At 42.6% G+C, this 27,692-nt stretch overlaps 1 protein-coding gene across 3 annotated transcripts; it reads left to right on the plus strand.

Annotated features, from left to right (window-relative positions):
- Positions 1–774: 774 nt before the first annotated feature.
- KL (klotho) lies at positions 775–27,673 on the plus strand. Of its 3 annotated transcripts, XR_014156142.1 has the most exons (6): positions 775–2,267; positions 7,844–8,354; positions 10,784–11,052; positions 11,970–13,077; positions 21,139–21,204; positions 23,667–23,685. XR_014156142.1 is itself a non-coding variant. In XM_081860216.1 (5 exons), exons 1-5 carry the CDS (start codon positions 1,503–1,505, stop codon positions 23,699–23,701), a joined length of 2,688 nt encoding a protein of 895 aa, XP_081716342.1. In that variant the 5' UTR covers positions 775–1,502; the 3' UTR covers positions 23,702–27,673. The 3 variants fall into 3 exon arrangements, 2 of the variants coding, with proteins under 2 accessions (XP_081716342.1, XP_081716343.1); XM_081860216.1 differs by lacking the exon at positions 21,139–21,204 and having other exon boundaries at positions 23,667–27,673; XM_081860217.1 differs by lacking the exons at positions 21,139–21,204; positions 23,667–23,685 and adding an exon at positions 15,882–20,449 and having other exon boundaries at positions 1,435–2,267.
- The last annotated feature ends 19 nt before the right edge of the window (positions 27,674–27,692 follow it).

Genomic DNA, 27,692 nt, shown 5'->3' on the forward strand with positions numbered 1-27,692 from the left:
GCAAAAGAATATGAATTGGCAGCAGATCTATTTTGATTTTTCATGACATGTCAGTAAGAAGCCAAAAATATAAACAGATTCCTGCTGAAATATTCTAAGTATTAGCAACTGCTTGCATTTTTCCATCTCCAAATGACCGTTGTCTAAAAATAAATCTAAATTATCACAATGCCTCCAATCTTTAGTTAAATAGTAACTTTATCTCCTGAGAACATCTGTGTGTGGCTGCTGGCCTCCCTGCCACATGCAGGTTATTTTTAAAAGTCTCACCTTGCATTCAAATTTTAAATATGCAACTTTAAAACTTTTTTAAAATAAAAAACCCTGATCTCTTTAAATGATATTAAGTGCAGAGTACTGTATCCTTTCCTTTAGAAGATGCCAATGTATTGCACCTGTTCAACCAATTAAGAGGGATGATTAAATAATTACAGTAAATAAGCAGTGCATTTTCTCCCTTGAAAATTTGTGAAGTGTTTCTAATTGAATGGTTGCTTTCCTTCTTCCCTTAATGCAAATGTAGTCATCTTCAGAAGGCAAAATGAAAAAAAAAAAGTTTTAAAGTAGTTGCAACGTATATACTCAACATATTGTATTGCAATGTTAAGTTACAGTGATGCAGTTTGTATACAGAAAGGCTTGTTTCCATTCTTCCCAGTTTTCTGGAGAGAGAGGAAAGAAAGAAAACAACTCCTTGGCACTGTCCAACACATGATACGCGCTTACCTTGAAATCTTGTTCAGAACCTGTGAGCACAAAATTAATCTCCCCTTCACCCTTCCTTTGCAACCAAGAGCAGAAATGAAAGACACTACACACCACAGTCTTTCAAATGCTTTAACATGATTTGTGAATATTGACAATTTGAGAAAATAAAATCACGGGGTAGCAAAGCGTTCCGGGAATCTCGAATTTGAAGCCAGACATGAGTTCAGTTCAGCCAAGTCTGAGCTGATGCCGGAGGAAGAAGGGGAAGCAAGATCCAACTCCCTGAATGGATGGTGATAGCTGGACCCGCCCCCCATCCTTTTAGGCGTCAAAGTTTATCACTGAACAATGCAGAAGCAGCAAGGAGATTGAAAAAGGAGCCGTCAAAAGCAAGGTCAGGTGCAGGGAGCCGAAGTCTCACCAAGAAGAAAGAAAACATTGTTTGAGGCGCGCGAAGGTAATGACGCATTTCCATCTCCCACTTTTGACACCTCCCGACGGGACGGGGGAAGAAAGACCCAGCGCGGATGCCTCTCTTCCTAGCGAAGTGCCTAAGGCACCACCCGCGCCCACCAACGTGGGGCGGGTAGGTGGAGGCGCAGAGCCCCGTCCTCGTCTCCCTTCGGTGCAAACCGGTTGCCCTCCCCCCTCCTTCCCGCGGTAATGATTAACAGCCCCGCGGGGAGGGCGAAGCGAGGGGATAAAGGGGGCTTGGCTGGAGAAAGGGGACAGACAACTCCAGCCGGTCCCGCGCCCGCTTCTCGCCGTCGTCGACGTCCGTTTCGGCCTCCCCCATGACTGGCGCCGCGACGCCAGGGCTGCTGCTGCTCCTCCTCCTCCTGGCCCGGGTGCTGCTACTGTGCCGCCCGCTGGCCGGGCACCCCGGGCAGGGAGAGGCCACTTGGTCTCGCTTCGCCCGCCTGCCCTTCGAGGATGAGCTCTTCCTGGACGACACGTTCCCCGACGGCTTCCTGTGGGGGGCGGGCAGCGCGGCGTACCAGGTGGAAGGCGCCTGGAGCCAGGCCGGCAAGGGGCCCTCGGTGTGGGACGCCTTCGCGCGGCGCCTCCCCCGGGCCGCCGCCGCCGCCGAGCCGAAGGCGCCGTCGGGGGACGTGGCCAGCGACAGCTACAACCGCGTCGAGCGCGACCTGGAAGCGCTGAGCCTCCTGGGGGTGTCGCACTACCGCTTCTCGCTGCCCTGGGCGCGCCTGCTCCCCAACGGCACGGCGCCCGCCAGCCCCGCCGCCCTGGAGCATTACGCGCGCTTCCTGGCCGGCCTGAGGCAGCGCGGCGTCGAGCCCGTGGTCACCCTCTACCACTGGGATCTGCCCCAGCGCCTGCAGGAGCTCTATGGTGGCTGGCAGAGCCCGGCTCTGGTCGGCTTGTTCCGGGACTACGCCGAGCTCTGCTTCAGGCACTTCGGCGGGCACGTGCGCTTCTGGCTCACCATGGACAACCCTTACCTCGTGGCTTGGCAGGGCTACGCCACGGGCAAGCTGGCCCCAGGCGTGCGGGGAGGGCGGGAGGTGGGCTACCGGGTGGCTCACCACCTCCTCCAGGTAAGGCTCAGCCGAAGTTCTCCATGAGTTTTGGCCACGGGGAGAGGGACGTCATAGAGAGTTGGAAGGGACCCCCCCCCCAAAGGTCATCTAAGGCAGCCCCCTGCAACGCAGGAATCTCAACTTAAGCATCCATGGCGGATGCCTATCCCACGTTTGCTTTGAAACCTCCAGTGAAGGCACATAACCCGAGGAAGGGCGCCAAGGGAGAGTGGGGCCTTTCTTCAGTCACCTCCACTTGTGATCTTTTCCGAGGCAAATGAATGACTGCTGCTGGCTCCTATTAAGTTAAGAACAGGGGTAGGGAACCGGTGGCCCTCCAGTTCAATGTTGCTGGGCTACAGGTTGAGCTGTAGTTGCCTCATCCCTGGCATAGAATTTAAAACAGCCTTCCCAAACCTGGTGCCCTCCAGATGTTTTGGGCTATAACTCCCCAACCAGCCTGGGAATTGTCGGCCAAAACACCTGTGGGTTATTTTTAGTATATGTGCTGCCGAAGCGAGCACAACACCTGTGGGTTATAAGGTTAGGGAAGGCTGATTTAGAGCAAGGGCAGTGCAATCCTAGGCCTGTTTACTCGGAAGCAAGTTCCAGTGTATTCCATGAGTCAGTGTGCGTAAAGGAGTGCAGCCTAAGATTTGCTACATGCAGCAGATGAGTGAGCAAGGCCCAACTTATCAACACTTAGCACCTATGGAAATATTCACCCCACTGCCCTCCAGTCATCCAAATATTGGAAAAACACAAAGGAGGAAAATGGTCAAGTAAGTACATCTGGCTCTTGAAGATGACCTTCAAGCCTGTTCCAATCCTGCTGTTCTGTGAGACTATAACCATCTCAAATATTAAAGCTCTATAGAAAACAATGGGATTTTTAACATTTCGGAATGCTAGAATTTTTTCCTATAGAACAAACACCTCAGCTTCTCCAGCATGTACAGGACAGCTTGTTTGCTTGTCTTATCAGGACCTATTTAACTAGACTTATCCATTGCCCTTCAGGCACCTCTGGCCAAACACACCTTGCTAAGTCCTGAATCACTCACTACTTGTGGCAAATCATAATTGGAACAATCCCAGTTTATTACAGAGCCAAACTTGCTAGAGGTGTATTATTGGTGTAAGAGGTTGAACTAGAATGTTTTTATTATTGTCAGTTGCGTTAATCTCCCATCCTTACTCCAAGGATCTTAGTGTGGCATATCCAAGCCATTCCCCCTATTTTACTATCACAACAACCCTGTGAGGTAGGTTAGGCTAAGAGAGGAAGACTGGTCTAATGTCATACAGTGAGCTTTGTGGCCGAGTGAAGATTTGAACTCTGGGCTTCCCAGTTCTAGTTATAAACATTCCCCTGTCCGCACTGGCTCTATGATTTTAGTGTTACCACATTTAAATGCTTACAATTCCCTGTGAAGTTGAAAGGTGAGGAGGAGCAAATTAAATTCTCCCCACTAAAGTAGCAAGAGCAAAAATAAATGTGTAGGCTTGCAGAAGAATAGTAATGTCTGTTGCAGATCTTTGCAGTATCCTAAAGAAGTGGAGTACAATGTGATGCATATTTATTCAGATGTAAGTTCTATGTTGGATGAGACTTGCTTCCTAGTAAGTGTATTTAGGACTGCAGCCTAATTTATTGTGTCATGAGATTCTGTAGGTGACAGTGTGGCTTATCAAAGGCATAGTTGAAAAATATAAACATGGATAAAATTGCATTTCATCCAATATTGCAAGGTGAGATGAAAAGACAAACACACATATCTGAAATCAGCAGTACAATACATTACTAGTAGCATTTATTCTATTTGAAAATGAACAAGCAGGAGAACCCACATGAATTGATTATTATATTAACCATGACCAATTCACAAAAGGAAGATATAATATGTAGTGATAAATGAATGTGTTACAAATACCAAGCCAAGTGCAGTAAAATATGGCCACAGTCACAGTCACAGAATATACATCATCTTAACTGAGACATGAACATTGAAAATAATGTAGTTGTTATTACCGGTTGCACAAAAAGCAATCCAGTAGTCCAAATGTAAATTTCACACTCAAGAGATCCATCACTTAGCTAAGCATTTTTTAATTTAGTGGGACTTTCTCTTAAACAAATATGTACTGGATCACAGCCATCTATCGTGCCCTTCTCCATCTCTACTCAGAAGTAGATCCTAATTTGTTCAGTGGGGCTTAGTCACTGGAAAGTGCGCATTTGATTGCACCCTTACAGCACAGTCCTGTCTGTGTCTACTCAGAAGTTCAATAGAACTTACTCAGGTTAGTGTATATAGGATTACAATGCCTTAGTTTTAAAGACCTGCAGTATTTCTCTATACGATTTAAGGTGAACAAGTTCTTGTATGTGGACTGGGATGAGGGCCAAGAGCACTTTCCCAATCAACATCCCTGCTGGCATCAGAGGTTGGCCTGGCAGTGATCTAAGCTCCTGTGGCACTGAGTTGCTCGTGATACATACCGTATTAAAAGCTGCGCTTGCAGAATCCAAGTCAGATGTGAGTAATTTCTATCAGCATGTCTACCAAAATTGGCACAGTGTGACAGCTTTGAGCACTAGATCATAAGCTTTGTGGTGGATAGGAAGCGATGTAATAATGATGTTGTGGCACATGCTGCTCTGTTAAGCAAAATTGAGAGGTGCCTGTTGCTTAGGGTTAGGCACAGAGAAGAATTTTGGATATATATATTTTAAGAGGAAAACTATGTTGGAAATCTTTGGTCTATTATAAGCCAAGTCCACTGCCTCTGAATTGCACCTCAGACTGTAATCCAGCCCTTTTAGTTTTCCTTCTCCATTGCTTCCCCAAAATTCGCAAGCTTCGTACTGTAGCCCATATATGCATACAAAAAGTCCCAGGTATAATACCACACATCTCCAGAAAGGGCTGGGAAAGATCTCAGGAAAGTTGTGGCTAGATAGAGTTCTAACTTTCTAGAATGCTGCTTCCTATGATTCCAAGGAGGAAAAACAGCAGCATCTACCACAGTTTTCGGAATAAAGTTGAGAGCTATTTCAAAGATACTTCACTCTGTAGTAAGGGCTTGGAGCCTGAATTACTGATTCTGGAAGTATAGCTTAAAAAATTCTTCCCAACTCAGTAATAATAAGATTCCCAGAATTTCCATAATAAAGGAACCTGTGGCTCTTCAGATGTTGGGCTGTCTTTCTCATCCCTGACAAGTGGTGATGCTTGCTGGAGCTGATGGCCCATAGAGTCAAACAGCACCTGAATCCTTGCTGTAAACAATGCATGTCCAAAAGCCTTCCTTGCAAAACACTGGAAGTGCAGGAAGAGCCTATGAATCCCATGCGTTATTTCAGCTGCTGCTGTCCCTCCTCTGTGAAACTTGTTAGTTTGGAGAGAGAGTCTACCACAGACAAAATAATCTGTTGCCTTTTAAAAGTATCGAAATGTCATGTTTTAAAGGTAAATTCAAATTTTAAAAAATAATAATCTGGGAAGAAGATTCATTTTGACTACAGCTATTTTTGCCATCCGTGACAAATAATGGAAAGGCACATTTTTCAGATATTCTGCCACTTCCTTTAGCAGTTTTTCATGATTTTCTTGAACTGCTGGTGAAAGATTGGTTTGTAGATATATCCCCAAATATCTAACAGAAATGCTTACTGCTGATTATCAGTATCTTCCACAAGATTAAAATTTGAACTAATCTGATTTTAAAGATTTTTTTTAAAGACAGAAATTAAACTAATTTAGTTAGGACACTGATTCCTTTGGCTATATTAGTGAAAACGTAGCACCACCTGCATATAGATAAATCTGTCCTGTGTGTCTGACCTAAACCCTTTAATTTTGTTCCATGCCCTCACTGCAATTGCTGGGGTTGCTACTGCGAATAAGATGGGGACTGCCATGTCCTTTATGTTAGAGATAATTCTGAAGTCTTCACATTAACTATAATAACTCTTGTTGAAGAAACCATCTAAATAGTTTGAATCCAACTCAAAAACTGATCCCCTCTTCTATGCTTTCCACATAGTGGTGCCAAGGTTTATATGAGATTCCACCCCCTTTCAGATATAGGCATAACAAAGCATTTAAGTACTGCTGTTTGCCAGAAATTGAGGATGCACTTAATGATCCCTCATGAAATTTAGTTGTTATTGTCTGTGGGACTTCCATCACTAAGTGATATTTATTTCACCTGCCCACGCAGTTCTCATGAACTGAGCTTTGCGAAGACACGCACGGTTTTCCCCTCTGCAACTGGTGAAATGGTTCCAAGTGTGCCACATGTTCCATTATGTGAAAATATAGGTTCACATACCAGTGCTCTAAAACCTAGGGGGAAGTAAAGGGAAAGATAGAACATCTTTCTTGACCACATATATGGGGCTGTTGGGATTGTTCCAGAGCTGGTGTTAAGGGTCAGCATAGTCAAGCATCTGCTGAGGGACCACAACTCAGTGCGGGAGCAACTGAGGAAAGTCTCCTGGACCTGCTTCTCCTCACCATTGCAAGCTGGTTGTTCAACCACCTCTTCTTATTCAGCTCCAGAAAAAGGTGATAGTTGAGCAGTAGATGTCACTTCCTGTTTGCACGTTAGCCGTCTCGCTTGCAAGCAAGCAAGGGGTAACATTAAGTAGGAGTAGCGCAGGGGAAATTGGTGATAATGATGAGGAGATAGACTCTCTGAAGGAAGGGAGCCATGGCTTTTCAGGCTGGTGAGAGACAGATTCCAAAAAGCACATTGCTACCAACAGGTTGTGAGTCTGAATGTGTTCATGCTAGTCAATTCATCCTTCTGAGTCAGAGCAGGATTATAAATGCCTTTTTGACTGGCTTGCCTTTTTGACTGGCTGTTTAAAGAATTGCTCATGGGGGACCAAATGAGGATGGTATAGAAAAGTTGGTTCCTTGCTCCCTTTCATTTTGGCCACAAAATGAGCAATGCAAGCAAATTATGGGCATTGGACTAGTAAAATTGAACCACTAATTTTTGTGGGCCTATTTGCACCAGAAGTACTTCGTCCAGTTCTAGCCACTGCAGTTTAGGAAATATGTTGACAAATTGGAACATGTCCAGAGGAAAGTGGCAAAGTTTGTCTTGACTTACTGTTATTGTTTGTTATGAGAGAAACAAGCCACAAGCGCTGGTTCACATGTGCCAGCCTCTGCATGGGAAAGGAAAGAGCACTGCAGGGACTTTAGGGTAGCATACACCAGTATGTTGCACATTCTCTTTAAATCATAGCTTAATTTAAACTCTGGTTTAGCATTATGTTTCCCTTCCTCTGAGATATTAGAATGAGAGCGAACAGTTCTGTCCCAAAGGGCAGAGTGGTATTGCTAGCTGTGAGGCTAATTTTCCTTAATTTTAAGTTAGCCAGCTGATTTTATAAGATTTGCTCTCTTATAAATGTTGCACTGTGCTTTGATTGAACGGAGGCCCTAAAGCCACCAAGAGACTTATTGCCATCTAGTTGGTAACACAGATATCTGTTAAGACTGAATACATAATTTCATAAAACAGCAAAAATGAGTAAAATAAAAATGGTTCACTGGGGACTTTCTTTCCCATAGGCTCATGCCAAAGTGTGGCATCTTTACAACGATCATTTTCGTCCTGCACAAAGAGGTAAAGTGTCAATTGCCTTAGGCTCTCACTGGATAAGACCTCTACATATGACTGAAAACAGTATTCACGAATGCCAGAAATCTCTTGACTTTGTGCTGGGCTGGTTTGCTAAACCTATATTTATTGATGGAGACTATCCCCAGAGCATGAAGCGTAATCTTTCCTCTGTGCTGCCTGAGTTCACCGAAGCAGAGAAGAAGTTTGTCAGAGGGACAGCCGATTTCTTTGCTCTTTCGTTTGGGGCCACGTTGAGTTTCCATCTCGTGGATACTGGCATGTTATTCCGCCAGCTGGAATCACTAAGCCTAAGGCCTCTGCTTTACTGGATAAGCAGTGAATATAACAAACCAGAGATCTTCATTGTGGAGAACAGCTGGTACGTTTCTGGTAACACTAAGACCGATGACTCCAAGTACACGAATTATCTTAAAAATTTCATTATGGACACTCTGAAAGGTAGGCTTGTAGATGGTATTCTTGTCACCATTATTATCCTGGCACAAGTTAAGGGAAACATTATCCTCACATTCATTAAATAAGTTCTGCAGAGGCTAAAACCCACTGAGTCTTTAAACATTTATCCAGGTGTTCATTACAGAGTGAGGTTCCAAAAGAACGGGATTTGCTTGCCTCTGCAGTTGCCAAGTGCTTTCCAACAAGTTTGGATAATGTTTCTTTGGTTACAGCAAAAAGTTAAGCTGGTTGCTTAATATAACTTCATGATGTTTGTACTCTTGGCTATGAGGCTTGCAGGAGAATCAGGCAGGAGATACCCAATGATTAGTTTTAATGCATCAGATAGCTGAGTAAATATTTGCTAGATAAGAATATATACCAAATATCTCTCTCTCTCTCTCTTTCTCTTTCTCTGGTGTGTGTGTGTGTGCATATATAATTTCTGTAACTCTCTGGCAATGACCTTAAGAGTCTCTTCTCAGGCTGCAAGAATTCATTCTTCCTGTAATGAAGAAATGAAAATAACTGTTGGGAGTACTTATTCTGCTTTCACAGCTGATTTACAAAGCTGTGTCTCAGTTACATATGTCCTTATTTATATGAATATGGAAAGGGGCTTGAGTGTTGGAAAATGCATCAGATGGTAGATACAACTTCTCTTTTTAGCAACCAAGCAGCACATTCTGGCCCCCATGGAAAACGGGGTTTGCTTTATGCCTGTGTTGGTTTTTATTTTAAAACAACATTGATGAAAGACGTAAAATAAGTGGCAAAACTTTTATCAGCTCAACTTTACATTCACTACAGAGTGTTGTCTTTATTGTTAGCAACACTTGCTAGTTACTTTGGGACGGTCATTATTTTGAAGTAGAGTAGTATTTTAATTAAGCATGTAAATAATTAAGTAAAAGTTCTGTCTTGCTTTTCTGCTTACCTTGAAAACCCTAAATATCTTGGGTCTAGGTCACCTGAGAGACTTTGTCCTCTCATACCATGCTGCCTGCTCTCTAAGATGCCTGGGAGAGGACAATTTCCATGTCCTGTGTGTGGCTGAGGCAAGGCTGTGCAGGATGAGAGAAGAGCCTTCTTGGTGGCTGCACCAATATTCTATAATACCTCTGAATACCTTATATCAGTGCTTTTTTTCTAAAAAAAAAAAATGTTTCGGGGTACTCTCATTTTGACTCAAGAAAATCACCATTTTATAGTTCTGATCGGGAAAAATAAATACAGCAAATGGACAGAAGTAGAAAGAACATGCATTACCTCATACTACACAGCTGACACATGAAATGCTTGTTTCCGTCCGAGACCCAGGAAACACAGGGAAAGGAAATGAGGTTGCCATTGAGGGTAGCAACGGAACTGACGATTCACCATGCTATTCAACGGACCACACTAGAGAAGAAACTAAAATTTTATTTTTTTTAAGTTTCTTCTCCTGTTAGATTCAGAAAATGTTTAGGGGTATGCATACCCCTACGTCCGCCCCAGAAAAAAGGACTGCCTTGTATTCTGATCTCCATTTCCCCTTCTTTCTTACTGTTCCCACTGACTGGTTAAACTTTCCTGTTCTTGAAGCATTTGCCTTGTCTTGTCAGACATTATTGATAGATTGGGTAGAACCCCATTACGGAATATTTTTATCTGTTGTGTCGGTTTTTGTGCTGTCATTTGATTTCTTTAGTGGGATTGTTTTGTTTTTAAATGTAAGCCACCCTTAGGTGATGCAAATGCACTGGAAGGACAGGGTTCAAGTTTCCAAAACAAATACTGTAAGTAATGCAATTTCAAAAAATACAACCACGCAAATGATTTATAAAAGCTTTTATATACCACTCTCTCATAAAACATCAGGGCAGTGTGCAGCAGTACAGAACAATCATTAAAATGACTGGGGACTTGAGAAAATTTCAAACAACTGTATGAATAAGTCTTTAAGAGACACCTGAAAGTCAAAAGTAAGGGTACCTGCCCAATCTCTGCTGGAAGTGTTGTGCAGCATGGGACTTGATAGAGGCCAGTTGGGCTTCTGAGATGTGGGAACCAACTAAATTATATAAAACAATTAACAGTTTTGTTACACCAGTTTTGTAGAAGAAGTCACAACGAGTGAAAATACATCCTTTTATGGAGGTACCTGCTCGTTTAAAAGTACTGTATTCAAAAGCTTCCAGGCATTGCATTTTCCATCAGAAAAAATACCATGGGACCAATTCAGGTGCCCACTGGGATGTAGTGGAGGGATCCTTAGGCTATTTAGGCCATATCTGCCTGGCAATATTAACACCATAGCTTGATAACCACTGAGCAGGATATGTAAGTGGTAGCATTTTTCTGAACCACAAACAAATCTGTTCAAGTGCAGTTGTTCAAATATGTGCAGATGGGGAAGTGAGGTCATCTTATTTTTGTTGTTTTCTCCTCAGCTGTCAGGTATGATGGAGTTACTGTCATCGGGTACACGGCTTGGTCTCTCATGGATGGCTTTGAATGGCTCAGGGGCTACAGCGTTCGAAGGGGTCTGTTTTACGTTGACTTTCAAAGTCAGGATAAGAAACTGATGCTAAAGTCTTCAGGAATGTTTTACCAGAAGGTGATAGAGAACAATGGCTTCCGCCCAGTACCAGAAGACCAGCCCATAGAAGGGACTTTCCCCTGTGGTTTTGCTTGGGGGGTTACCGAAAGCTTTCTTCAGGTAAGCCAAATGAGAGAGCAAATCACTTCCTCCAATTTTCCTGTAGCACAGGTGAAATAATAATATTGTCTTTGTTTCGTTCCTTGACATGCGTTCTAATTGGGGCTGTAGGGCCTTCCCTCTGACAAACATCACAGTTTGGACATGTTTGGGTGCTATATTCCGGGCAGAACTCTCAGTGTGTGGGTGTCTGTGTGTATGCATCTTCCCCATTCCGTTGTGCCCCCCTGATTTAAAGCAACCACCCCCACAGATTTGTTCTTTTCAGGGACAGATCAGGCAGAGGTGGTAAGGTAACACAGTCAAATGAAAACATGTTGCAGCCTTGTTAATTCTTACTCCTTCCTTAGAGGTAGGCTGTACACACAGGACTTCTGTGGGCTTTCCCAGCACATATCGGGTTCCAGTGAAGGGAAGGGGGGAGGGAATTCATTGTTCCTCATACTGTGTGTCAATCAATTTTGACAGCTCGTTATTTGTCCTTTGAGCTATTGGAACAGTCTTCTATGACATTAGCATAGTAAATTAGAACAATGTCATTAAATATTAAGTTGGTTAAAATTAGCATGTCACTTATTTCTAAGCCGCATCTTTGCTGTGATTTATTTCGGTGTACTTTAGTGCACGGCAGACACATTTCCCATAAATTGTTTGGACGTCACCTTAAAAGTATTCTGAGTTCCCTCTGTTTTTAAAACTGATTGGTTCCTGAAAGATTTATTGCATATCTAAATCATTTGTTGATTCAAACTTTAGATACTCCATAAAGCAGAGATAGCTAACATGGAGATCTCCAGATGTTGACTCTCAGGTCCCATCAGCCTAATTATTATTATTATTATTAGGTTACTTAACTTGTTTGCTTGTGAGTTTACACATTTTGGACAAATTGAATCTGCTTCTCCCTCTCTTTCCAGGTAGATACCACACGGTCCCAGTTCCTTGACCCTAATGTGTATGTTTGGGATGTCCATCATACAAAGAAGCTGATTAAAGTTGATGGAAGGGGTGCCCCAAATCGCAAGCCTCACTGTGTTGATCTTCCGGCCATCAGGCTCCATATTTCTTTACTTCAGGAAATGCATGTCACACACTTCCATTTTTCGCTAGTGTGGCCTTTGATTCTCCCTCTAGGTAATGACTCTTACGTTAACCACACTCTCCTGTTTTACTATCAGTGTTTTGTCAGCGAATTACTCAGAGTCAATATAACTCCTGTCGTTGCTTTGTGGCAACCCATGGGTGAGAACCAAGGGCTTCCTCTTCCTCTCGCTGAGCATGGAGGATGGGAGAACCGGCAGATCGTGGACGCTTTTGTTGAGTATGCCAGGTTCTGCTTTAAAAAACTTGGCCAGTATGTCAAATTTTGGATCACAATGAACGAGCCTAGCGATGACAACTTGACATACAAAGGAGCCCATAACCTGCTGAAGGCCCATGCCAAGGCATGGCGCCTGTACGACAAAACATTCAGGAAGACTCAGAAAGGTAAAATCTCAATCGCCTTCCATGCCATCTGGGTCGAGCCCTTTTCAAAAAACGATTACAGTGCAGCCAGACGAGTTTTGGAGTTTAAGATTGGCTGGCTTGCTGAGCCTATCTTTGGAAGTGGTGACTACCCAGATGTGATGAGGCAGTGGCTTCACCGGAAAAACAGCCTAGGCTCCCATTATTTACACTTGCCTTATTTCTCGGAGGCGGAAAGAAACCTAATACGTGGTTCGTTCGACTTTTTCGCCTTGAGCCACTACACCACGTCTCTCGTAAGCGCCATAAACGAAGACCCCGCCAATTACGACCACCTCCTTGAGGTCCAAAAGCAAAATGACATCACTTGGGTGAAGTCACCTGCCAGAACTCCAGTGGTGCCCTGGGGGTTACGCAAGCTCCTCGCATGGGTCAAGGATAAATATGGCGACATCCCAATCTACATCTTAGCCAGTGGAATTGATGACGGGCAGAAACCGGATCGAGACAAACTGAGAATATATTACATGGAGCGGTATATCAACGAAGCCTTGAAAGGTAAGAGTCCTGTGGAAATGCTTATGTTCCTCAAGACCAACGTTTCTTGGTGTGTTTTCTGGAATGCTGTGTGTGATATGTAATAGCAACTATCCGTGCTTTTTTTCGGGGGGGCACAGGGGTACGCATACCCCTAAACATTTTGTGAATCTTTGTACTTTTGTCCATTTACTGTATTTATTTCCCCCGATTTGAACTATAAAACGGTGATTTTCTTGAGTCAAAATGAGAGTACCCCTTTTTTAAAAAGAAAAAAAGCACTGGCAACTATTATGTGTATACCCTGCCAGGTAAAATAAGAGAAGCTAAAATATAGGGGGTGAAATATTTGTAATAAACATTAACAGAATTAAAAGTGTGTGTGTAATAAAAACATACAGAGAATTACAATAGAAACAGCACCAGCCCTTTCATTAAAAGCAGTCAGTTCCAAAAAGTCTGTTGGAATAAGGAGGTCTTCACCTGCCAGCTGAAGGACAACAAGGAGGCAGCCAGTCTAACCTCTCTAGGAAGAGAGTTCCAAAGTCTGGGAGCAGGAACTATGCTTTGAAGATAACTGGAAATCCAGTTTTCAGCAACTGGATGAGGCTGTTGCCTCTTATAAGGGATGGACTAATTAATACATGTTGATACCCAGAGCACATGCATAGTACATTGTGTGTGTCCCAAGGCAGTGTTTGGAACTCAGTGCCCTTCTCTCTGCTGTTGCTGAGAAAAAGATAGTTGTGTTTCGTTGCCATGAATACCCACCGAAGGCTTTCCTCCCCCTACCCCCTGTGAAATTAAGCTATCTTAATAGTAAAATAGGGACGCGGGTGGCGCTGTGGGTAAAACATCAGCACCTAGGACTTGCCGATCGTATGGTTGGCGGTTTGAATCCCCGTGGCGGGGTGAGCTCCCATCGTTTGGTCCCAGCTCCTGCCCACCTAGCAGTTCGAAAGCACCCATAAGTGCAAGTAGATAAATAGGTACCGCGTTCTAGCGGGAAGGTAAACGGCGTTTCCGTGTGCTACGCTGGTGCAGGCTCGCCAGAGCAGCTTTGTCACGCTGGCCATGTGACCCGGAAGTGTCTTCGGACAGCGCTGGCCCCCGGCCTCTTAAGCGAGATGGGCACGCAACCCCAGAGTCGGTCACGACTGGCCCATACGGGCAGGGGTACCTTTACCTTTAATAGCAAAATAATAAAGGGTAAGAAGTGAGAGCCACTGTGCAGGGCCTGTTCCTTGTGATGAGATAGAGGCTGAAGGTATGCGAATTATTATTGCATTAACTAGATGGTAATGAAATATTTGTGCTGTGTTTTTCTTGGCGTTTCATCTGTTTGTAGTGGATTTTTAATTTCATGAATGTTTGTTTTATTTTGTTGTAAGCTGCTATGGGGTTCAGTTTTAGAGCCAAAAAAAAAAAAAAAAAAAAAAGCAGGATCCATATGTTCTTATAAATAAACAAACTAATACTGCCATCGCAGACGGTATCGCAGTGTCAGTGGAGGGCAAAGTTACATGCAGTTAAGGCCATCGTTCAGCGCCGTAGGGATTGTCGTAGCCTGCCAATAGCTTTTGGATGCAGAAAGTATCAGTTAAAAGGCTCTTAAATGCTGGAGACCTGCTCCCTGACATAGTAGTCAGTACTGGGCTCAACAGGACAATGACCCCTAAAATTATATACTACAGTCACATCAATAGCATACATTTAAAGCACTCATGTGCCCCTTTAACTACTATGGCCTCCCCCCAACCCTACCCCAAGAATTGGGGCTGGGAATTGTAGCTCTGTGAGGGAGGTCCTTTCAGCTCTGAGCACCCCAACAAACTACGGCTTTTAGGATTGTTTGGGGGAGGGAAGCCATGACTCTCGAAGTTGAATGAGAGTGCCTTAAATGTATGTTGTGACTGCTATAGCCATAGACCAGGGGTGGAGAACCACTGGCATTCAGGCCAGGTCTGGCACACAGTGTCTTGGGATCCAGCCCACAGTCTTCCTTCTGTTTGTTTGTGGCCATTAAGTTTACATGTGTGTTTCATTTGCACAAATGATACCCTTTTCTCTAAAACTTAATTGCCAAGCAGGCAATCTTAATTGTCAAGGAGGGAATGGCAGCTGGGAAGTAAAGGTGGGAGAGAGAGAAGGAGGGAGGGAGAAGGGGGAATGAGAAAAAAGAGAGAAAATTGGGGGCGGGGAGAAAGAAAGCTTATTTCAGGGATAGAGGTGGAAGATGCAGTGGATAGGGTTTGCAAATCAGTGTCTGTGTGTGCAAATGAATGGGTTTTTCTGAGTGTAGATGTGTGTGTGTGTGTGTGTGTGTGTGAGAGAGAGAGAGAGAGAGAGAGAGAGAGAGAGAGAGAGAGACTACAGTGGTACCTCGGGTTACACACGCTTCAGGTTACATATGCTTCAGGTTACAGACTCCACTAACCCAGAAATAGTACCTCGGGTTAAGAACTTTGCTTCAGGATGAGAACAGAAATCGTGCTCCGGTGGCAGCGGGAGGCCCCGTTAGCTAAAGTGGTGCTTCAGGGTAAGAACAGTTTCAAGTTAAGAACGGACCTCCGGAACGAATTAAGTACTTAACCCAAGGTACCACTGTAGTGGGCTCTGGAACCACGCAGATACTTTAAAGTGGAATTGGACTGTCATTTTTAAAGATCGAGATGCTTTATTTGTTGAAGGGAATGAATCCCTAGAGTTTATATAACATATACTGGTATGGTGGTCTAGCGGTAAAACAAACACGGCACTAATTTGTTTTTCTTTGTCCCCTCTGCATGTGTGCATTTTGTTTGTATGTGTGCTCTGTTTTGCAGCCTACACCTTGGATAATGTTAACCTCCGTGGCTATTTTGCCTATTCTTTCAGCGATAGGGGTGATCCTAGATCGTATGGACTCTATCGGTATACAGTGAATCAATATGAGCCAAAGTCTTCCATGATGCATTATAGACAGATTATTGACAATTACACCTTTCCTGGCTTTGAAACCGGTGGCTTGCTCTGCCTCAAAGAGCTTATTCTGTGCCCAGAATGTGACTCGTTGCAACCCAGAAGATCTTTGCTTGCTTTCATTTCTTTCATATTGTTTTCTTTCATTGTTACTGTATTTCTGATCACTTACTACTCCAAGAAGGTCAATAGAAGGCATGAATACGGCTTTCCTGCAGCTCATTGTCCTTCATATGCATTTCCTGGGGGAGCTCAGAAATAATTATACACCCGACTGTGATTATTGTTGCACCATTAAATCATTCTTGCTGCCCAGTGTTGTGGAGCACTAAATATGAAAATGGATTGTGCCCACGAAGCTTGTGTGACTCCTTTCTGTATTAGCACTTTAGGTTAGCAGGCTTCCTCCCCCCCCCCCAGTTTGCTGGTGGTGTAGCACCCATCCCCTGATCCACTGAGGGGCAGTCATAGTGAGAATAATGCTTCATAGTGAGGTCAATGCAGGCCTCATTGAACAGACTGAGTGTATTTTTCGTTGAGGATAGGGGATGTTCTAACATGAGTTTAATCATACCTGATATTTTGAAATTTAGCTTTTCTTCTCTGATGGTGAATTTCTAATTCCATCCCTGTTTCTTTTAGCTGAAGGACTAAAATTAGTCTGATGGAATGATCATTTGATTCACTTAGACATATGTTGTATTTTGGGTAGACGTGAGTAGGGTTTGCATGCAACACTAAACCATGTTTTGGCATTTATGATAATGTACCCACCTCCCCCCCACCTTACATCCCCCCCTTTCCTCCAGCAATGAGAAGAGTGGCAGATTCCATTTCGAAACCCTAAACTGTGGTTTAGCTTAACTGCTGCTGGTTAAAACAATGGTTTAGCATTATGTCCAAACCAACGTAGTGGATCATAAACATTTGATTGCTAAGGCCTTAGAATGAAATTAATTTTTTGTCCAGTCTAAGACTCTTAGGCTCTGGTCATACCAAGGATAGATTCAGCGACTGGCTTTGAGCAGTTTCACTCTTCATCTGAATAATGCCCCCACCTTTGAACATGGAGCTAGTTTTTAAAGATGGATTCTGATGGCAAGAAAATGGGACTCGTATCTGGAATCTGTTTATAGCTTCATTTTGATGTATGGCTATACCATTCCAAATTAATTTAAGGAGATGAGACAAGAGCAAGAGTGAAAACAAGTAAATGCATTTTTTTCTAGAAAGAGGAGAGCTTCGTAGCCAAAGCGGAATTGCTCAAGTGAGATGCGATTTTGATATTTTAGTGCTTTGATGTTGATTTATATGTATAAAAGGCAGCAGCTGATGCCATAATACTGCCTGTCCTTTGATTTGCTAGCATTATTGTCACACTAAGGGACTGTGGCCAGTCTGTGTTTTACTTTACTTGACCTGAAGGGATTGTGTTCTTGTAGGAAAGCAATGCAAATGGTTTCTGGTACTTGGGGGTGGCTTCACTCAATAAAGGTAAGTGACAGCCAGGAGGATTTAAAAGGTCGTAAGTTTTAGACAATAAGAAAAGGTCAGTAACTGAGAATTGTTTTGGTATTTTCAAGCAACAAATGGGAGTTATACCCTGACCATTTTTGCCCTTGAATTGGGCAGCTATATTAAAGTAAGAAAAATGAAATAGCAGCCATAAATCTCATGGCATGAAGAAACTTTTTTTTTTCTAGAAACAGATCCAAATTACTGCTACCTTTTATATTTTCCAAGGAAATGCTTCTACTGTATCTCCCAGTACCCTTTTATGCACTTAGGCTTATTTTCACCTAGCATGTTCTAACCCAATTTAAGGCAGCTGTCCCGTAAGTGCATTTACTAGGGACAAAACCCACTGAACACAATGGGGTTTACTTGCAAGTAAAGATGCCTGTGATTTTGCTGGAAGTGTTCGTATTCTGTCTGTCCGTGATCTGTCAGCATGCATGAGAGGGCATGCCTTCAGCCAAATTTTATTCAAAAGTACAAGGTTTGAGGCAAAAGGTTGTTTCCAGTGCTGTGCAAAAGGCATTTGACTGATGCAGTGGGGTTTCCCTTTCCTCTCCCTCTGTGCCCCCCAAAATTTGTTCCAAAGGATCCTCCAGTTTTCTGAAGCAGACTGTGAAGATGCATGGGGAGCTGCAGGGGATAAGAGGAGGCAAAGACCCTTTGTGCATGTGGAACACCAGTGTTGGATACAACCCAACATTTTCATTACATTACAAGTTGACGTTCTCAGACTCTGCATATGGGATTCAGCACTGCATGCTTGAATTTTACTCTGCAGATCACCGCTACAGTTTTCTATTTGGCACATTGCGAGGCAGTGTTTTTCACTGTGCAATGAAGTGCTGATTGATCGGTAACACAAATAGTTGCGGTGTCCCTACAGTTTAACATTCTAGGGCTCGGAATGTGGGCCTGGGTGGAAACTGTACATTTAGATACACCCTAAAACCCTGACACTCACAAGCACAGCCTGATAACTGTTCCAGGAAAGGAAAAAACGGTAAGGGAAGATGTGATTGCTAGACAGTGAAAGATGCATATTCCAATTGCTGCTGAGTTAGCCTAGCAACCACTTGGCATTTTCTCATCACCATAAGAAGGAACTAATTTGTGCATGTCCTCACAATCTCAATGAACACAGAGAGAGGCAGTGGTTTGCAAAGTTACTTCTAGACCCATGACGAAAAAGATGGACAGCCCTCTCATCTTGAGAAGGCATCTTGCAATCGCAGGCTGAGAAAGAACCCATTTTGAGTGATGTGATTATTAACCAACAGATAAGCAAATATATGATAATGTGACGAGATTTTATCTAGCTCAAACTGCCATCTATGTGTACATATCTTTTTGAGATTGCAAAGAACTTGCAGTGGGGCTAATACCTGTGCAGATTTCCATTGTACAGAGGATTTAGCTACATATGCAGAGCTCTTTGAAATAAAATAATCTATTTACTCAAATCTAATGCTCACCTTTTTTGGCCAAATTATGTTGTGGAAATTAAGGAGTGCATTAGATTCGATGGCACATTTACATTCGCCAGAAATTATTTTTGGGGGTTTCAAGGTTCTGAAAATTGAGGTGCGCATTAGATTCGATGGCACATTAGACTCGAGTAAATACAGTATAGCAATGGCTGATAACATGTAAACATTTTTATGTTGATTAGATACATGAAAAATAAGACATTTTATGCATCAAGATTCCAGGAGTTTGGGCTTGGGTCAGCTGTTTTTCTGAATGCTTCAGTGGAATAAGCCCGGATTGTGGCTCTCAGTGTGCCAGGAAACATTCAGCACACAGGGCTGAGGTGAGGTGGCAGTCGACATCAATTCAAAATACCTGGCCACCATGCAGAAATTCTTTCTCTCTAAAGCAGCTTAAGTTCATTTCAGCTCATTCAACAAAGTTTGTATGAATCAGCCTTTGATGATGATAATAATAAAAAGTTCAGGAACCACCATTTCATATGGTGCCTTAGCAGGCAAAATGTATGTGCTGCTTTCAACTAGTCAAAACAGCTTTTGAATAGGAAAAAAAAGACAGCTCTGCCTTGCCACTTATTGCCCATATTAATGTGACCCAGTTCCCTGCCTGTTGCAAATAGCACATTTCCCCCCAATATTTATTTGTAAATTATGAATTTGCACTTTTCTGTGAAGGGCACCCTATAGATATGTGTTAGATGGATGGAGAGTGCAAACAGATTTTATTTTTTATGAAGCACCGTGGATTATTTAATAAAATAAGTGGTATGTAAAGATTAATGGATTTTTTTTGATATTGCAAATCTGCATGCAATGTAGTTGACTCTGTGCACTTTCAAAAACTATGTTATTTGCCAATAAATGTACATTGAATGCTATCTTCTGGAAAACTATTAATGTAACACTTAAAAGTATATTTTTATCCCGAATATTTTTGTGGAATTGATAGTTTTTATGGAATGTATGACAATAGATAAGTTAATTGCAAGTTAACAATTGTATGTTGTGTTTATTACCTTGTTTATAAATTGTGCTTTAACAGTTGCCTCTTTTACACAATCAGATTTATTTTCTTTGCACCGTTGCAGTTTGACCATCTTCTCTGGTTCAGCCAGGTGGTATTTCTAGATGTATAACCTTGGATATCTTGAAGTATCGGGTGCTTAAGATCAGTTGTGCCCAGTAAGCTAACCCTGGAATTCTTTGACCTGAGTGGGTTCTCAGGTGTAGGAAGCATATGATATCACTTTCTGAGGGTGGAGAGACCACTGATTTCAGAGACCCGATACTGGCCTCACTTTCCCCACCACCCCAGAAACATCCATGGATTTTGCCCTACAAATGTTATCATTGTTTGCTTTCCTCCCATTGAGAGTGAAACTGAAAAAAAATGAAAAGGAAGGAGGATTTCAAGGGTGCGACTTCTACCTTGCAGGGCTTTTGAAGGCCAGTTTTTTTTTTTTATATTAAATTTAACAGCCATCCCTGACATTAGGCAGAGTGAGGCTGCTGTATCAGGTGACAGGTGCTGGAAAGCAGGGATTGATGGTGAGTGTTGGAGGACAGCTCTGTGTGGCATAGAGGCTGCCCTGTATCCTGTAAGCTGCCCTGATGTGTGTTGGAGGAACTGGCCCATTAACAGTGTTGAGGTGAGATTCATCTGTTAGTCTGGTTAGCTTCTGTATGTGGAATGGTGGTGGTGGTGGTGGGTTGTTCCTGTTTTATTTTGTCCTAGCCAGCAAAATATATTGAGACATCTCTATCTGGGACACCCTGTGCGTCAGATGTCCGAGTCCCACTCTGCACAGACTATCTCTAATTTCCCCACATCTCTGTAACATGCAGACCAACTCTTGGTGGCATCCTGCAGATAGATGAATGTGAGGGACGGCTATGAGAAACACATTCTGGAACATGAACTTTGGCACAGACTACTTTACCCCATGTGGCCTTTAGGTTTGTCTTCAGCTTTCCTATGAATGAATAATTGGAATTAATAGTTAACTGGAAAGTCAAGAAGATTTTTAGGTTTAAGGATGAAGGACAATCTCCTGTGGCTTCTCTTTCTCTCTCCCACTCATCTCAAACCTCCTGAAATGCTTCTGCTTCCCCCTAGCCACATGACTCCACCTATCAGAAACTCTTGCTGTCATTCCTAAAAACCCACAAATATTCATGTAAGGTAAGTTCTATCCATCTTCACCCCTGCAATTTGCCAGCCTCACTTTTACATCTTAAAGGCTGAACCTGAGAGATGTGCACAAGTTTAATGTTGTTAACCAGTAACATTTCTGCAGGGTATGTGACTGGATGTCACCTTTCACACAGTTCCTGAGGATGCTTAGTTATATTACTTTAATACCCTGCCTCATTGGAAATATGGTACTGTTGATTTGCTCCTGGCTGATGCAAGAGATCTGTAGTTAGATGCACCCAGGTATAAATTCAGTGTAAGTTTTAAAGGAGTGTGACACACATGAGCCTCAGGAATGTTACATGGCTTGCCTTGGTTTGGGCATCACTTTATTAGTTCTCTCCATTTCCAAAGTTCAGAGGTGAACACCTGTCTTTATTAGCCAAAGCATCACCATCCACACATAAGAGGAAGGTATCAGTGCGCTCAAGAGAAACCCATTATTTGCAAAAGTACAGAAAATATTTAGGTGCAGGGGAGCCTAATGAGGAGATACCAAAACCTGCCCAGTACGGACTAAGCTGCTCATCCATGGAATGCTGATTGACACCCTTGGATTTTTTTGTGGGAAAATGGTCGGAGGGGGAATGGATTGGACTGAGCAGGCGCATGCCACACTGGAACATTTTGTTACAAGTCCAGCTTGTTTAAGTTCCAGCATCAGCTGGAAATGCTATTTTCTATTTTGACAGGCAGACGTTCCATGCCTCACAGAGGCAATTGGTCTGAAACCTCTATTCTATCAAGTGCGCACACGTGTAAGTGTGCACACGCATGCATAGGACACAGGAGCCCCACACTTTCAGCTCCTGTAGCTGTTGTCGTCTCTTTCCCAGCATCAGCATCCACTGAGAACGGTGCATCTAATACGGCTTTGTAGCCTTTGGTTACTCATGAGCGAAGGAATTTCTGCATGAGTTTGTGGATAACTAGCTAGGAGCTTTGCAAGCTCCCTATTTTTAATCAAGAAACATGTATAAATTATGTGTTCCACACTCAACAGCCTGACGGAATTGCTACCTCCTGAAGAACAAATATATGTTTGTAAAACTATACCATCACAATCTCTTAGGAGCTGGTTTCATCCTACGATGCCTCAATTTCAAATGGGCTTTGTTGTTTTCTGATTCTTGCCATGCCATTGTTCATACATTATGTCCCAGGTCTCACTAAAGGGGTTTTCACAGATGTATATTTGACTCGCATCATCTCCTTGCCACGGACTTATACAAAATGCAGGCGTGAACTTCCTTTTCTGGTGGTGGTTTCTTTGGGTCGAAAATCACCAGGGTTGGGGCTGCTTGAGGCTTCCCTATTCGGCTGAAAGCTGTGTGCAGATGTGTGTGTGTGTACCATTGGAAAAAGGCAGCTGCCACAGGTGGCAGATGTTTCTGGGACATGGCAGGAAATGGTAGCACGTTGCTGGAGTTGTCTGGCGCATGGCCTGCTGGGAACCCCTTCGCCTCACCTGCTGTGCTCAGCCTGCTGTGGGGTAGAAGTTGCTGTCCCATCAGAAGTGTCGAGGTAAGATTTGACTGTCAGCCCATCTGGCTTCAGTACATGAAAGAGGTGGGATACCATCCTGTCCTTTGCCCCTGACGGCAAAACATCTCAGGTCTGTCCTGACTGGGAGCCGAAAATGTTTGAATTCCCACCCCCCCCCCAGCCTTCCATGTGCCCAATGCTGCTCGGTGCCCCACACTGGGTGTTTTTTATATTGGGGAAAATCCCACAGCATCCCACTCCCCCAAGCTTCTGCATCTTAAACACACATAGATTCAGCAGGTGATGCTTTTCCTTGCCTAGAGATGCAGTGATGAGAAAGGACTGGCCTCTTAAAATTTCTGCTTCCCACGCCTCTTTTTTTACAGCCAGTCTGAAAAAGAGTGGGGAATTCTAAGAGCCACACCACACATTGCTGGGACAGGGGATTTCTAGACTAGAGGTTTATCGATGTTTCAGCAAGCAAAGGAGTCAAACTGAGCAGCACATATTGTTCTCTGACCTTGTACAACCCTGGCTGCTTATAAGGTTACTCCTCCCCAACTTCTCTTGCCCGCCAGATGGAAGTTGTTCGTGTCCATGAGTGCAATTTGATATATTGAGAGGAAGATGAGTGCTTTGGGGAAATACGTTAAATATAAGGTAAGTAGATGGGATTATTATAAAGGTTTGTATCCAGACTTGTGGTACTCAGAGTTTCACTCATGTTGCTTTGCTTGAAGGGGAGGCAGTTTCTCCTGCTCCCCTTTGAAAATTTGCTTTGGAGGGTTTGGGGTCTTCTGCAACAGCCTGGGAGGTGGTACCACCTCCCTCCTTCCTTCAGTGAGAGTCTTGGCTTGCTTGGATTCCCATTTGCAAATGGGAGGGGACGTCTGGGTTTAACTCTCTATAAAAACAAATGTAACAGCAGACACTGGTATATAACCATAACTTGGATATCTCAGCAGGTTTGGAGCCACTGCAGGAAAGGCACATCACTTGAAAAGTGATGCAGCTGATCAGATCAAAAACACTGCACAGCTTCACCAAGAATCCTGAGATTCAGAAGGCAGCAAGATTTGTAAGTAAAAGTGGGGCAGTCCCCTACAGAAGGAGCCTGTTGAGAAAAGTAAAAAATAAATAAATGCGGGGATGTTTTTAAATTAAGGTAAGCCTTAATTTTTCAGTGATGTACCTAGCACACTTAGAATAAAGTGGTAAAAATGGAAACTGTGCGAAGCTTGTGTCTTAAATAATTGGAGGAATATAGCAGGACTCTGGTGGTGTATGTTGACAACTCAAGCAGGGATGGGTGAATCTGTCATTTTTAGTTTCTCTCAGTTTCTTAGTTTTTCCCCCCAGTCTTAAGTTTAGCTCTCCACTTTTCCATATCAGTTAGCAATTCTTTTTGAAAAAAGTCCTGATGAAAATTCATCAGCATATTTTTTTGGCGGATTTTCTTCTAACACACACATTTTTGTATGTCATTACATCTAATATAATGGATTGTTGTATGTTATTTTGACTAATACATACATTTACATTGCTACGAACTAGTAGATTGCCTTCTTTTTAGAAGGCAATGCAAAACTTTTCTGAACCGAAACCGCTTCAGAGGATCTCTGTAATCAATATTGCTTTTACTAGATGTAAAGCAAAGTTTATAAGTGATTTTACGGCATTGTTTAGATTCCACCCCTGCCCCTGAAAAAGAATAAAAAAAAAAACAACAGAAAATGAAATTTGTGGACACTGATCAGACAGTGAAGATGTAAATGTAATATAAAGATACATCAAATTAACAGTGATTCTTTTTTTACAGATAGCTGGGGTAGGAATGGAAAAACGAATCAGATAACATTTTAAGAAATACTATATAATAGCATGTTAACAAAAAGTAATACTGATGGTAAATCCAATCCTTCAGTATATGCCACTTTATTCAGCTCCATGTTATATATTTACAGGTTGTTTTTGACTGATAACAAGACATGAGGTAAAAAAAATTTGAGGTATTAATATGAGTACATTAAAAAAAACACACAATGGCCATATTGACTTAACAATGGCACTATAACACTTAATGAAAACATGGTAGTGTTCTTCTGATAGATAAGATTAATACTCATTTAAAAAAGAAAACATAGTATTTCACAGATACATGGTTGCTAGATGACGCAAGCATATCTACTTGACTTCTATCTCTAAACACGGGAACCAAATGGAATTGTAGCAAAAGTCTGAGGCAGTATCCAAGGGCCCCCTCCCCTCCAGATGCCATTGACTGCAACTCCCATCTTCCCCAACTATTGACTAAATTGGCTGGGGGCTGACAGAAGTTGTTGTCCACAAGAAATGGAGAGTACCTCATTGCTTACCCCTGATCTGAGGCAACTGGAGATGATCCATGTCTCCCCAAACCCAAGTTTTCCTGACCCTATCCAAACATTTAATCCACAGAACTCCACAGCAAAGTGAAATGTTAAAGCCCAATTTCTACTTCGCTCAGAACATGTTCTACCATACGAGAGAAAAATAGAGGGAGACTTCTCGGGGCTGCTGACTCCCTCTTTGTCCATTCCTAGATGGTTATGAAATATAATTTTATTCCAGCCAGTTTTTAAACGTACTATCCATTATTTGTTGGAATTATACTTTGTGGCTGCAGTTTTTAATGTTTATAATGTATTTATTGTTTGAAACTTTTTGGATGTATTTTTATCAGAAAAGTGTCATATAAATGACACAATGTGAAGAAATATTTTTGCCCTAAGGAGATCATGATTCAAGTCCACTAACTTCAGTTAGACCCTGTCCAAGTCCAGAGTCTAAGAAATGCATTTTAGTAGATGGTTAGATAAAGCAGGTCTAGGAATTATAGCAGCAAAACTTTCTGTATGAGAGAGAGGACAGTAGTCTTCCTATACTATATATAGGCTGAGGGAGATGAGTCATTCATGTCCCCTCCACTTTTAATATATTCTTTGGAACTGGTCAATTATACATGCAGAAGGAATCTGCTATAAATGTTTATTTATAGCTTTAAAAACCAATTTGATTGCAAATAACTATGCATTATTTCCTCAAGCTTGCCATGCGATCCTGGAGGCCTATCTGGGTTTAATGGAATCTGATTTTTTCATATCAAATACTGTGAATTAGAAATTTATTTTTTAGTGATTGGCAAAATCTATGCATTCTAAGTTGGAATAGGCTGCATCCCTCTCAGGCTTTTGGGGGCAATTCTCAATTTTTAAGGAAAGACAGCAGGAGAAGCTCCCTCACTTTTGCCGGCCCTCTCAGCTGCTGATTTCCTTTCTCAGTCTTTCCCCAAATGTATAAGTTGTAGTGGAAGAAGGAAAGTGCAGCCAAGAGAGCTTGTGAAAATGACCCGTTTCCCCTAAATCCCCATCTTTCAGCAATTGAGACTTTTGAGCATATTTGAACTATCCATTCAGGACCAGCCCTGGACATTTTGCTGCCTGAAGTTAAGAACAAAATGGCTCCCTTCCCATCCCATCCCTTCCCATCCCATCCTATGAGGCTGGCATTTGAATCATACCTCAACACTAGCGATGGGACAACATCCTCTACCTGAACTGAGGACAGCAAACTAGCTCAGGGGTAGTAAATATAGGTCACACAATCTCTGTCGCACATCTTGCTACCCCTCCACTCCCCAGGATGTGCTTCCTGGGGTGACTGCCTCATTCTGCCTAACGGTAGAGCTGGCCATTTCCATTGTTAGGGAATGCTGGGAATTGTAGGGTTGTTGGTTCTTTTTATGTCTAGGTCTGTGAGTCAGGATAAATAAAATAAAACAACAAAAAAATTGCACCTCCCAAAGTGAGCAAAGCAAGGTCCAAGAAGTCTTTACTGAACATGCTTGACCTAATTCTGTGTACTATAGCTGGATTTTTTTTAAAATAGCCTTTCCAGTCAATGAGTCAGGAGAAATAAAAGTCAATATTTTCTATATCTTACCTCTGCAGAAGCAGCCTTGAGCTTTCACCTCAACAGCTGCTTCCCCTCCTCACCTCATCCTCCTACAACTTAATAAGTTTGTGGAAGTGTGGAGGAGGGAAACAGGCTGATGAGCTGAGACAAAATGCCAAGGGGCTGACTCAACTAGTAATTACTTTGGGACTACTAAAGTGACAAAGGTCATTTATTGACTCCTTCCAAAATTATCATTCATCCCTACTGATTGTACAGGTATAGGAAAGACTGGGTAAGGGGTTGAATTGGTGTTATGTCATTTTTGGATGATCGTGGTGTATGATGGCTCTGCCATTTTCATCTAGGAAAGTGCAGTGAGTGCGTTTGAAAAAGTTGGTTCCAGTTTACGGTGCCAACTTTCTGGTTTGTATTGTAGGCCTAAATCAGTCTTCTCCAACCTGGTGGAGTGCCAACCTGGTCCAACTGAAAACCCAGAAGCATGGCCGATGGTCCAACAGAGTTGGGGAAGGTTAGTGAAAATTATATATTTTATTACACCAATCCTTGGGGTAAACATAAGTTCTAACAAATTATTACTGTATGATCCTGGCAAAGAAGGGAAGTCTTTATGCACCACCATCAAACACAACTTCCTGGTACAAATTAAGATAAATTTGAGTACTGAAAATACAAGACATTTCCCTGCATAGCCTTAAAGAGAGAAGTTGCTTCCTCCGATCTACATATTTACAATAAATATTGCTGCACTACTGACAGGAAGCATCTCCTCAGGCACCTACAGTAATTCAATATGGCTTATCCTCTGGTTCTGAGTGACAATTTCTGCATTTAGGATTATGATGTTTTGGAATGGCTTGATAAGTATTTAGCTGTACACCAGCATTGAGAAGATTGACTTGACACTACTCCCATTCTTTCTGTGTGGCCATGTTAAGGGATTGGTATGGTTTTTTTCCATTGGATGGACTTGTACAGCATGGAAAGGAAATACCACATGACATACTTTTGGGCTTTCTAGTTTCTAGACTTCTTAC

Source organism: Podarcis erhardii (assembly GCF_964252035.2).
Source record: "Podarcis erhardii genome assembly, chromosome: 4".
Lineage (NCBI taxonomy): Eukaryota > Metazoa > Chordata > Lepidosauria > Squamata > Lacertidae > Podarcis > Podarcis erhardii.